At 52.2% G+C, this 12,483-nt stretch overlaps 1 protein-coding gene across 1 annotated transcript in view; it reads right to left on the bottom strand.

Annotated features, from left to right (window-relative positions):
* MYOC (myocilin) overlaps positions 1-10,251 on the bottom strand; it is a 76,911-nt gene extending 66,660 nt beyond the window's left edge. Inside the window, exon 1 of the mRNA XM_069231445.1 lies at positions 9,543-10,251. Within this exon, the coding sequence (XP_069087546.1) occupies positions 9,543-10,119 (577 nt within the window). The 5' untranslated portion in view covers positions 10,120-10,251. The remainder of the gene's footprint in view (positions 1-9,542) is intronic.
* Between the last annotated feature and the right edge of the window lie 2,232 nt (positions 10,252-12,483).

Below are 12,483 nucleotides of genomic sequence, written 5' to 3'. Positions count from 1 at the left end.
ACTGCGCAGCAGCACCTGTGATTTTTTTTAAACTTTTGATCTGTTTCAGCTGGAAATATTTTTTTGATGAAATCTGCAAATTACGCAACAGGTGGTGGTTTATGCAGCAAGTGCAGTGCATCCACACTCATACAGAAAACGCCACAGTTGCAGGATCGAATAATTGCTGTGGTCCATACTATAACACACTATCATGGTATACGTTTTATTGGCTAAAGTGCATTCCCATACACCTATCACTTTCACCCTTGTGGCATCGGTGCAGGAAATAAAGGACCATGTGTATGAACACATTTTCTCATTGACACAGAATGGGCAAAACCCTTTGATACATATGGCCCAAAGTGTGCTGCAATAGTCTTATCCCTCTCGAATGAGGGTCAATGCACTAAATAAAGGGGTATCCTGTGCAATTCCACTCATCTCATCTCTCACTATAACTTCTTAGAATATTCAGGGCCGGCCACTGAAGTTATGCAGTGGCGGGGGGCAATTATGGAAAGCTTGATAAATTATAAAGAAAATAGAAATCATGTAAAATAATGCAATACATTTTGTACTTGTATTAGCTAGTACTTTTGTCATTTTCACAAGTTAACACCACCCGGGCCAAGCTTTACCTTCACTGCAACCATATGTAACACCCAAACATATCAATAAGCCAGTGAAAGGTGCCCAGCCAACCTTTGTGGAGTACCTTCCGCTGTGCAGAAACTCGTCCCACTCTATTTTAGTAACGTCGGAACCATTTGGGCTAGAAACACTTTTGTTAAAATCTACACATTATGTAGCAGGTGATGGATAAGGTGGCAAATGTGCCAAATCTGTAACTATGAGGAAAATGCTGTGGCTACGAAACCACATCGTTCCAGTTACCCTGAGAATGATGAATATTAACAGGTGGTGTATTTCACTCACTGCACTGAATCAGTGCACCGAATAAAAGGCACCTACTGTAGGAGGCTGGCCTCAATCAATCAATCAATCATAGTATTTATAAAGCGCCCTATGTACCCGTCAGGGTTTCGAGGCGCTGAGGGGGGGGGGGGGGGGAGCGCTGCTGATTTAGCGGTCGAAGAGCCAGGTCTTGAGGAGCCTTCTGAATGCGAGGAGGTCCTGGGTCTGGCGAAGAGATGTGGGGAGAGAGTTCCAGGTCTTGGCGGCGAGGAAGGAGAAGGATCTGCCGCCGGATGTCTTGCGCTGGATTCGGGGTAAGATGGCGAGGGCGAGGTTGGCGGATCGGAGTTGACGTGTTGGAGTGTAGAAGTTAAGTCTGGTGTTGAGGTAGGAGGGTCCGGTGTTGTGAAGTGCCTTGTGAGCGTGGGTCAGGAGTTTAAAGGTGATCCTCTTGTCTACCGGGAGCCAGTGGAGTTCCTTTAGGTGAGGGGAGATGTGACTTCGGCGGGGTATGTCGAGGATCAGTCGGGCGGAGGCATTTTGGATACGTTGGAGTCGTTTGATGTCTTTGGTTGGGATGCCTGTGTAGAGTGCGTTGCCGTAGTCAAGTCTGCTGCTGACGAGGGCCTGGGTCACCGTCTTTCTGGTTTCTGTTGGAATCCACTTGAAGATTCTGCAGAGCATTCGAAGGGTGTTGAAACAGGAGGAGGAGACGGCGCTGACCTGTTTGGACATGGTGAGGGCGGAGTCCAGGATGAAGCCGAGGTTTCTTGCGTGGCTGGCAGGGGTGGGCGGGGGTCCGAGGACGGAGGGCCACCATGAGTCGTTCCAGGCCGAGGGAGTGCGCCCGAGGATGAGGACTTCCGTCTTGTCGGAGTTGAGTTTCAGGCGACTGTTGTTCATCCAATCGGCGATGGATTTTAGTCCCTCGTGGAGGTTTGTTTTGGCGGTGAGCGGGTCTTTGGTCAGGGAGAGGACGAGCTGGGTGTCGTCGGCGTAGGAGATGATGCTGAGATGATGTTGGCGGGCCAGTTGAGCGAGGGGGGCCATGTAGACGTTGAACAACGTAGGGCTGAGGGAGGATCCTTGGGGGACGCCGCAGATGAGGTTGGTGGCTTTGGAGCGGAAAGGGGAGAGACGGACTCTCTGCGTTCTGTCGGAGAGGAAGGATGAGATCCAGTGGAGGGCTTTGTCTTGGATGCCGGCTTCCTGGAGGCGGGTCAGTAGGGTGCGGTGGCAGACGGTGTCAAAGGCGGCTGATAGGTCGAGGAGGATGAGGGCTGAGGTTTCGCCGTTGTCCATTTGATGTCTGATGTCATCTGTGGCGGCGAGGAGAGCAGTCTCAGTGCTGTGGTTTCGTCTGAATCCGGATTGTGAGGGGTCCAGGATGGAATTGTCTTCGAGGAAGTGGGTGAGCTGAGTGTTGACGATCTTCTCGATGACTTTCGCTGGAAAAGGGAGGAGAGAGATCGGACGGAAGTTTTTGAGATCGTTGGGGTCGGCCTTGGGTTTTTTGAGGAGGGGTTGGATTTCTGCGTGTTTCCAGCTGTCCGGGAAGGTGGCAGAAGTGAAGGAGAGGTTGATGATCTTGCGGAGTTCGGGGGCGATGGTGGCGTTGGCTGAGTTGAAAACATGATGAGGGCAGGGGTCCGTGGGGGAGCCTGAGTGGATGGTGTTCATGGTTGTTATGGTTTCTGCCTCGTCCACGTGGGTCCAGGCGGTGAGGCGGCAGTCGCGGGAGGAGACGTCGGGGGTGGGGTCTGGCGGTGGACCGGTGTTGAAGCTGTCGTGGATGGTAGCGATTTTCTGGTGGAAGAAGGTGGAGAGGTTGTCGCAGAGTTTCTGGGAGGGCGGGATGTCGTTGGAGTTGGCTTTTGGATTGGAGAGTTCCTTCACGATGCCGAAGAGTTGTTTGCAGTCGTGGGCGTTGTTGTTGATGCATAAGGTGAAGTGGGCGCGCTTGGCGATGCGGATCCGTTGGTGGTGTTCGCGGTTGGCGTTTTTGAGGGCGGCGAGGTTGTCGGGTGTGCGTTCTTGGATCCATTTCTTTTTGAGCTTCTGGCAGATGCTTTTGTAGGTGGTTAGATCGTCTGTGAACCAGGCTGGTTTTTTCTTTCCTTGGATGGCGGTGGGTTTCTTGAGAGGGGCAAGGGTGTTGGCGCAGTCGAGGATCCATTGATGGAGGTCGATGGCGGCTGTGCTCGGGTCGGTTGCGTCGGGTGGAAGGTTGTTGATGAGGGTGCTGGTCAGTTGGTCTTGGGTGACTTTGCCCCAGCGGCAGTGGGGAGGTAGCTGGATGCGGTGTTGCTCTGTGGTTTTCTTATAGGTGAAATGGACGCAGTGATGGTCGGTCCAGTGGAGTTCGGAGGTGTGGCTGAAGGAAACGTGGTTGCTTGAGGTGAAGAGGGGGTCAAGGGTGTGTCCGGCGATGTGGGTGGGCGTGTTGACTAGCTGGCGGAGTCCGAGGTTGAGGAGGTTGGAGGTCAGTGATGCGGTGTTGACGTTGTTGGCATTTTCCAGATGGTAGTTCAGATCTCCCAGGAGGATGTAATCCGGGGAAGCAAGGGCGTGGGTGCTTGCAAGGTCGGCGATGGTGTCGCTGAAGGGGGCTCTTGGTCCTGGAGGGCGGTATATGAGGGTTCCTCTGAGGGTCGTGTTGGGGTCCGTGTGGATCTGGAAGTGGAGGTGTTCGGCTGTCCTGAGGGTGTCGTCCGAGTGGGTGTGGATTTTGAGGGTAGCTTTGTGAGCGATGGCTATTCTGCCGCCGATTCCGTTGGTTCGATCTCTTCTGGTGATTTTGTAGCCGTCCGGTATGGCGATGGCGCTGTCCGGAGACGAGGAGTCGTTCCACCAGGTTTCGGTCAGGAAACCCACGTCAGGAGCAGTGGTGTCGAGCAAATCCCAGAGCTCGATGGCGTGTTTTCGTGCGGAGCGGGTGTTTATGAGGATGCAGTTCAGGTGGTTGGGGTTGAATGTTTCAGTAGTTGGATTGGTCGTTCTGATGCAGGAGAAGTTGCAGGTACGGCAGGAAAAAGGTCCTTTAGTGTTCTTCGGGGATGCCCGGCAGCATTCAGTGGAGGGGCCGGGGTTGAAGGCGCGGAGTTCGTTGATCGAGTAGCGGATGCGGGGGGCGCGAGGGCCAGGGGGTGTGGCGCTGGGCGCGGTCCAGGCGCGGACGGGCGCAGACGGGCTTGCCTCTGGCGCGCCAGCGGCGCGGACGCGCAGCGCCAGCCATTAAGAAGGGAGGGGGGAGGGAGGAGCAGCTGGGAGGCGGGAGGCGGGAGGGAGCGGCAAATGGGGGCGCGAGGGGGGCGGGGCCGCAGGGAGGCAGCGGCATGGAACGGGGAGCGCACAAGGGGCAAAAAACACTGAAAACGAGCAAAACTACAAGTAGTTACAATGAGAAAATACAATCAGAAATACAATAATGGCACAATACACGATCGGGGAGACAGCAATCAGGGGGGCACAAAGGGGGCAGAAGCGCCGGCGGCGAGGCGCTGAAAAAAAGAAAAAGCCAAAAAACACTTACAGGACAGCGGAAGCGGCACACGGGTCAAGTGAGCCCACTAGCCACCAGGGATGAGGCGCAGGAGGATGCCTGCGGGTGGAGGAGGGCCTCGAACACGCAAACGGCAGCGTGCTCGTGGGACAGAGGCAGAAGGCAGCAGGTTGGTGCTGCGGTCGTGGGGGGCGAGCTCAGGACCTGACATAGAATCTCGGTGGCCTGGCTTGTAGTGGGTACCAGAGGTACTTACACCTTGTGCCAGGTCCAGTTATCCCTTATTAGTGTAGAAGAGGTGTTTCTAGCAGCTTAGACTGATAGGAGGTAGCTATGTCAAAGCAGCTGAGGCTGAACTAGGAGACATGCAAAGCTCCTACTATACCAATTATATCATATGCTCAATATCATAAGAAAACACAATACACAGAGTTACTAAAAATAAAGGTACTTTATTTTTATGACAGTATGCCAAAAGTATCTGAGTGAGTACCCTCAGTAAGAAGGTAAGTACTATACACAAGTTATATGTACACAAACCAAAAGTAGGTAAGTAAGAGCAAGAAAAGTAATGCAAACAGTGTAGAATTACAATAGGTTGCAATAGGAGAACATAGGTATAGGGGCAACACAAACCATATTCTCCAAAAGTGGAATGCGAACCACGAATGGACCCCAAACCTATGTGAGCTTGTAGAGGGTCGCTGGGACTGTAAGAAAACAGTGAGGGTTACCAAAATACCCCACCCCAAGACCCTGAAAAGTAGGAGTAAAGTGCACCTACTACTCCCAGAGAGCTCAATAGTCGTGATAGGGGGATTCTGCCGGAAGAACAAACACCAGCAGTGCACTGACAACGGATTTCCGGACCTGAGGACCTGCAAGGCAAGGGGACCAAGTCCAATAGTCACAACAGTGTCCGGGGGGGCAGGAGCCCAGGAAACCCCGGATGAAGGTGCAAGGAAGCTGCCTCTGGTTGGAAGAAGCTTGGAGTTCTGCAAGAAAGAAGAGGACTAGGGACTTCTCCTTTGGAAGACAGATGTCCCACGTCACGATGAAGCTTGCAGAGGTGTTCCCACGCAGAAATACCGCAAACAAGCCTTGCTAGCTGCAAGGGTCACAGTAGAGGTTTTTGGGTGCTGCTGAGGACCAGAAAGGACCAGGATGTCGCCACTTGGAGGAGGACACAGAGGGGGTACTCAGCAACACAGAGAGCCCTCACAGAAGCAGGCAGCACCTGCAGAAGTACCCCAATAGGCACTTAGAAGAAGAGTGAACCGGAGTCCACGCGAAGTTACAAAAGGGGGTCCCACGACGTCGGAGGACAACTCAGAAGGTTGTGCACTGCAGGACGGAGTGCTGGGGAACCAGGCTAGGCTGTGCACAAAGGAAATCCTGGAAGAGTGCACAGGAGCCGGAGCAGCTGCAAATCACGTGGTACACAGCTTTGCAGTCTAGCATGGGGAGGCAAGGACTTACCTCCACCAAACTTGGACTGAAGAGTCACTGGACTGTGGGAGTCACTTGGACAGAGTTGCTGTGTTCCAGGGACCACGCTCATCGGGATGAGAGGGGACCCAGAAGACCAGTGATGCAGTCTTTTGGTGCCTGCGTTAGCAGGGGGAAGATTCCGTCGACCCACGGGAGATTTCTTCAGAGCTTCTGGTGCAGGGTGAAGGCAGGCTACCCCCAGAGCATGCACCACCAGGAAACAGTCGAGAAAGCCAGCAGGATTAGGCGCTACAATGTTGCTGGTAGTCGTCTTGCTACTTTGTTGCGGTTTTGTAGGCGTCCTGGAGCAGTCATCGGTCGATCCTTGGTAGAAGGTGAAGAGGGAGATGCAGAGGAACTCTGGTGAGCTCTTGCATTCGATATCTGAAGAATTCCCCAAAGCAGAGACCCTAAATAGCCAGAAAAGGAGGTTTGGCTACCAAGGAAGGAGGATTGGCTAGAAGGAGAGAGGTAAGAGCCTATCAGAAGGAGCCTCTGACGTCACCTGCTGGCACTGGCCACTCAGAGCAGTCCAGTGTGCCCCCAACACCTCTGTTTCCAAGATGGCAGAGGTCTGGGACACACTGGAGGAGCTCTGGGCACCTCCCCTGGGAGGTACTGGTCAGGGGAGTGGTCACTCCCCTTCCCTTTGTCCAGTTTCGCGCCACAGCAGGGCTGGGGGATCCCTGAACCGGTGTAGACTGGCTTATGCAGAGATGGGCACCATCTGTGCCCATCAAAGCATTTCCAGAGGCTGGGGGAGGCTACTCCTCCCCAGCCCTTCACACCTATTTCCAAAGGGAGAGGGTGTAACACCCTCTCTCAGAGGAAATCCTTTGTTCTGCCTTCCTGGGCCAGGGCTGCCTGGACCCCAGGGGGGCAGAAACCTGTCTGAGGGGTTGGCAGCAGCAGCAGCTGCATTGGAGACCCCGGAAAGGCAGTTTGGCAGTACCCGGGTTCTGTGCTAGAGACCCGGGGGATCATGGAATTGTCCCCCCAATACCAGAATGGTATTGGGGTGACAATTCCATGATCTTAGACATGTTACATGGCCATGTTCGGAGTTACCATTGTGACGCTATACATAGGAAGTGACCTATGTATAGTGCACGCGTGTAATGGTGTCCCCGCACTCACAAAGTCCAGGGAATTTGCCCTGAACTATGTGGGGGCACCTTGGCTAGTGCCAGGGTGTCCACACACTAAGTAACTTGGCACCCAACCTTCACCAGGTGAAGGTTAGACATATGGGTGACTTATAAGTTACTTATGTGCAGTGGTAAATGACTGTGAAATAACGTGGACGTTATTTCATGCAGGCTGCAGTGGCAGGCCTGTGTAAGAATTGTCAGAGCTCCATATGGGTGGCAAAAGAAATGCTGCAGCCCATAGGGATCTCCTGGAACCCCAATACCCTGGGTACCTCAGTACCATATACAAGGGAATTATATGGGTGTACCAGTATGCCAATGTGAATTGGTAAATTTAGTCACTAGCCTGTTAGTGGCAAATTTGGAAAGCAGAGAGAGCATAACCATTGAGGTTCTGGTTAGCAGAGCCTCAGTTAGACAGTTAGGCATCACACAGGGAACACATACAGGGCACATACTTATGAGCACTGGGGCCCTGTCTGGCAGGGTCCCAGTGACACATAGACTAAAACAACATATATACAGTGAAATATGGGGGTAACATGCCAGACAAGATGGTACTTTCCTACACCTACAGACATATTTATCCTGTGTAATTGCCTATATCAGTGGGTTGAACAAGGGGCATACTCAGGCATCTCTATCCTTTTCACTGCCACAATATGTGGAATCAAGGGCATCCCTTCGCTCACGTGGTTTCGGTAAAGAGAGTAAAGGGCTTGCCCAGTCACATGGGTTCCCCTCACCTTACTACATACTGCAGTGAGCGGCGCGGTCAGAGAGCAGCCCTAGGTATCACATTGTCCTACACCCCACAATATCCATTCATGGAATATCAGCTTTTGTACCACTCCTTACTTCTACTAAATGGAGTAAAGGGTATCTCCAGCCATTCTTATTGTACCCATAGACCTGAAAGTATGCATGATCCCGTGGACTCCGTGGAATGATGTACAACTCCAGACATTTATAGCCCTCCTATAACACCATTTTCAGGCATGGACTAAAGGATGCCTCCAGAAAAGTGTAACCCTTTTATCACACGGTAGATAGGCGTGAACTAAAAGGCATATTCAGACAGGTCTGAACATTTCATCACATTATGCCTAGGCATGTAATAAATACATCCCTATGCACTTATAGCCCTCCCATCACACTGTATCCAGTATTAGACTGAAGGATGTCTCCAGAAATGTGTAATCCTTATAACACACCCTAGATGTGCGTGAACTAAAGGGCATATTCAGACATGTCTGAACCTCTTACCACACTGTACCCAGGCATGTGCTGAATACACCTCTAGACACTTATACAGTCCTCCCATCACACTGTACACAAGCATGGACTAAAGGATATCGCCAGAAATGTGTAACCCTTTTACCAGGCTCTAAGTATGCGTGAACTAAAGGGCACCTCCAAGCATGTAGCATGATTTCATCAAACGTTACCAAAACGCAGCAACATCGGAAGGTACTTCGCAAAAGTTGCCTGTTCACCCCTCAAATATCTACTGCTGTATTTGAGTGTTAAACTGTTACTTATGAGGAAGAACCTTTGGCTAGGCAGTGTTAATGTGTAAAAAAGGCAAAATTATACACGGACACTGTCACAAAATGTGCCGCATTAAGCTACATAATTTGCCTCTTCTTGTCGCATAGTTTAGTCATATCTGCAGCACATTTGGTCTCGTCCCACCCGCACCCGCATAACTCCAGTGGCTCTGACCTTACCACATCTCTAGACATGCCTGGAGCTTTTATCACACTGAATTCAAGCATTCAATGAAATAGATAACCAGTCGATTCGAGCCCTTCCATCACATCCTGTATCATTGCATGGACCACAGACATTTAAAAAAACATCTACCACTTTTATCACACTTAAAAATGTATGATCTACAGTGCATATCCAGATATTCTTACACAGGCTATCTTTCCCTAACACTGCATTTAATAAAGGAAATCTCCCGACAAGGCAAACATGTTATTTCTGTTGCACAGTGTCCATGGGTGGTCTGCAGGAAATCCTCAAATCTGGTTATACATGTTAATGTATTCTACCACAGCACGGAGTAAAGGGCATCTCCTTAGAAGTATAGCTGCACCTCCACACACTGTAACCTCTCATTGAATAAAGGGCATCGCATGCATATCCTGTACCACTCACTGAGCGCGGGACACCTCCTAACACTCAGTTGTATCACTCTGTATCCAAGCTTGCACTAAAGTGCACATTCACAAGTCTGCACCTTCCATTGGCGTACCAAAGTTGCCACAAGTGTCAATGCAACCAAGGAAAATAAACACCCAGTCCTTATTTTGGAAGTGATGCGTTATAATTGGGGCACAAGCCCCTCTGCCCCGGTGCCACTGCACCTGCTGAGCTACTGATAACATAAAGGGCTCATTCGGATATTTCTTTCTCTCTTGTCATCCTGTGTCACTGAATGAAATGCTTGACACTTTCTGCACCAGGGAGCAGTTAGTCGGCCTAGCACTCACCGCGTTTCCCCCCTGACTGGCCATCCTGGACGGGGGTCTCCTGGCTGGGAGGGCACTGGCTGTTCCGGAGCAGTGCCACTTCCCGGCTGCTGCTCTCCAGGCTCCGTCCCAGGCTCTCCATCTCCCGCTCCAGCCGCCTCTTCTCCTCCTCCACGGTGGCCTTGTCCCTCAGCAGATCCCGGTAGGAGGCCTCGGCCCTGGCGGCCTGAACCTCGGCCTCGGCTTTGCCCTTCCTGAGGGCGTCCAGCTCCCGCTGCAGCTCTGGCGTGGCTGGGGCAGCTGCTCCCTGCCCTCCCTGCAGCCGCTCTAGCAGTCGCTCCATGAGGGCCAAGCGGGTGCTCAGGGCCCCCAGCTCGGCCCGCTGCGCGCTCTGCTCCCGCTGCAGCTCCTGCACTGCGGGCCCGGCCTGGCCCGGGTCAGGGCAGCTGGCCTCCTGTGGGCTGGGCACGGTGAAGGTGTAGGTGCAGCGCCCGGTGCTGCGGTCGTTGGCACGGCGGAGGTGCACGGTGCTGGCCCGGGCCGGCCATGCCAGGCATGCCCAGAGCAGCAGGGGCAGCAGGGGACGGAGCAGAGTCATCCCGGGGGCTGCAGGAGGCTGTTCGAGGACGGCCCCGGCTGTAAGCGCCTCGCAGCACTACAGCTGTGCACCTGTGTGCGTCTGATCTGGTGTGCACAGGCGTTCCTGTGTGTAAGTGCGAAATGCTGCGTGTGCCCCTAAGAGCTCGTGTTCCTGGGTAAGCGAGTAACCGTGTGTCTCCAAGTATTCAGTGTCCTTTGTAAACGTGCCCCTGTGTATCAGTGCCCTGTGTTCTCCTGTGTGAGAGCCTTTCTACTGAAGCTCCCGAGTGCTTCTACGTTTCCGCGCCTGTGACTCTGCTCCTGTTGAAGTTTCCCTGCGCTCCAGCGTGTCCGCGCAGGTGTTCTTGGTAGGATTCGGGCCCGTGTAAGAGTGCTCGTGTATAAATTGCGTTTATGCTGAAGCTCCCGTGTACCCTCACAAGCTTGCTTGTGAGAAGTTGCGCTCTTGTAAGTGTGCTCCTGTGGGAGTGTTCCTATGTAAATGTCTGTTGAGGTTCCTCTGTGTATCTGTGCAGGCGCGCACGCTAGTAGTTGCGCTCGTGTAAGTGTGCTCCTGTGTGAGAGTGTTCCTGTGTAAATATCTGTTGAAGTTCCCTAGCCCCTGTGTGGCTGCGCAGTTGTGCTCGTTTAAGTGTGTAAGAGTGACCCTGTGTGAGTTTAGTGCCTGTTGAAGTGCGCATACATGTGTTTTGTGTAACAGTGTCCCTGTGTGAGTTAAGTGCCTGCTGAAGTTCTCTAGCGCCTATGTGGCTGCGCAGTTGTGACCGTTTGTGTGTAAGAGTGTTCCGGTGTGAGTTAAGTGCCTGTTGAAGTGCGCTCGTTAGCAGTTGCGCTCGTGTACGTGTGTTCTGTGTAACAGTGTCCCTGTGTGAGTTCAGTGCCTGTTGAATTCCCTAGCTCCTATGTGGCTGCGCAGTTGTGCTCGTCCTTCGCAGTCCCAGTGGTATGATGGTGATCCGCAGTGAGCGTGCTCTGGGTGCTCGGTCCCACCAGCGCCTCTGGCTCCCGTCGTCCCTGGGAGGCAGCCCTTATAGCGCTGGGAGAGGAGGTGCCAGCGCTGTCCTCTGCCAGGGGATACGAAAACAGCGCCCCCTCCGGCCTGAGCGAGGGCGCTTAAAGATGAAGCCCAGCATTCCAGAGAGAAGAGAATGCACAAGCCACGAGGGTGCTGTCTACACAGATCGCACCGAACTTCACCGCGCCTCCACATTCCTATTAGAAGTTAGGCCAGCCTGAAATATGATACCAAACGTACAAGTAATAAAATAAACTCTCTCGGGTCTTTCGCTGGCTTAAGAAAAGTCTTCACCACATTATAGCCGAGTACCTTCCAGCCAGTGCTTAATTTGTGAAAACACAGAAGTGCCTGGACGGTGATATTTTCTTATGAACCTGCGATGTCAAACGGGCAAGGAAATTTGCTTACTTAGGGGCATATTTACAAGAAAGTGCGGCATCGTAGATGATGCACCACTTTTCTTGCTCCCCCTCCCTACCGGTACCCAACAACACCACGGTTGCGCCGTATTTACAATAGGGTGCACCATGGTGGTTGGCCATTAGCACAATAGCGTCAAAAATGTTATTCTGGGGCTTTGCTACACTCTTCAAGCATCAAGCTAGTGCAGCAAAGCGCAGGGAGGCCCATTGAATATAATGGGTGCATCATTTTAACGCCTGGTCAAAATAACGTAAAAAATGGTGAAGTGAAATGTTGTAAGTTTCACTGTGCCATTTTTTCGGGCTTCCCTGTGCCGGAATGCCCCCCTTGCATACATTATGCCTGACGAAGGCATAATGTGGTGCAAGGGGTCACAAAACAAGCATTGCACCTCTTTGAAAATATGGCGCAGCAGAAAAGCCATCTTAGCGTGAAAAAAATGAGGCTATGGTGGCGCCAAAGTGGCGCAATAAGCTTGTAAATATGCCCCTTAGTTTAGTATACGCCTTTCCTTTCTTTTTGTAGTTTTATACAGCACAAACTTGATCCAAGGGCACCGGAGCGCTTTACATGAGCACCAGAGTGCATTTCATAAGCTCATAATTTTTTGGGCACAGTTAGATAAGATGCTTTGTCTAAAAATCGCAGGATGGGGAGCCGACTCCAGGGGGCATAGTTATCAAAGTTTTGGGTCACTCTTGTGCCACACAAGGTAACCCAATGGTGATGCAAATCCAGGATTAGATATACTAAGCCATGCAAGGCCACCTTGCGTGATCCTGGGGTGCTTGGTAACTCTGTAGTAAAGCAAAGCAGCGCAAGTCACTGCCTTGCGTTACCCTGCCCCAGGCAGGCGTTCCATGCGTGGAGGTGGTGTTCCCACGCCTGCACCCATGGATTGTCCCGAATTTATCAATACTG

The sequence above is a fragment of the Pleurodeles waltl genome, chromosome 4_2 (genome assembly GCF_031143425.1).
Source record: "Pleurodeles waltl isolate 20211129_DDA chromosome 4_2, aPleWal1.hap1.20221129, whole genome shotgun sequence".
NCBI lineage: Eukaryota > Metazoa > Chordata > Amphibia > Caudata > Salamandridae > Pleurodeles > Pleurodeles waltl.
Note: the sequence above shows the minus strand (reverse complement) of the source record. Positions and strands in the feature narration are given on the sequence as shown.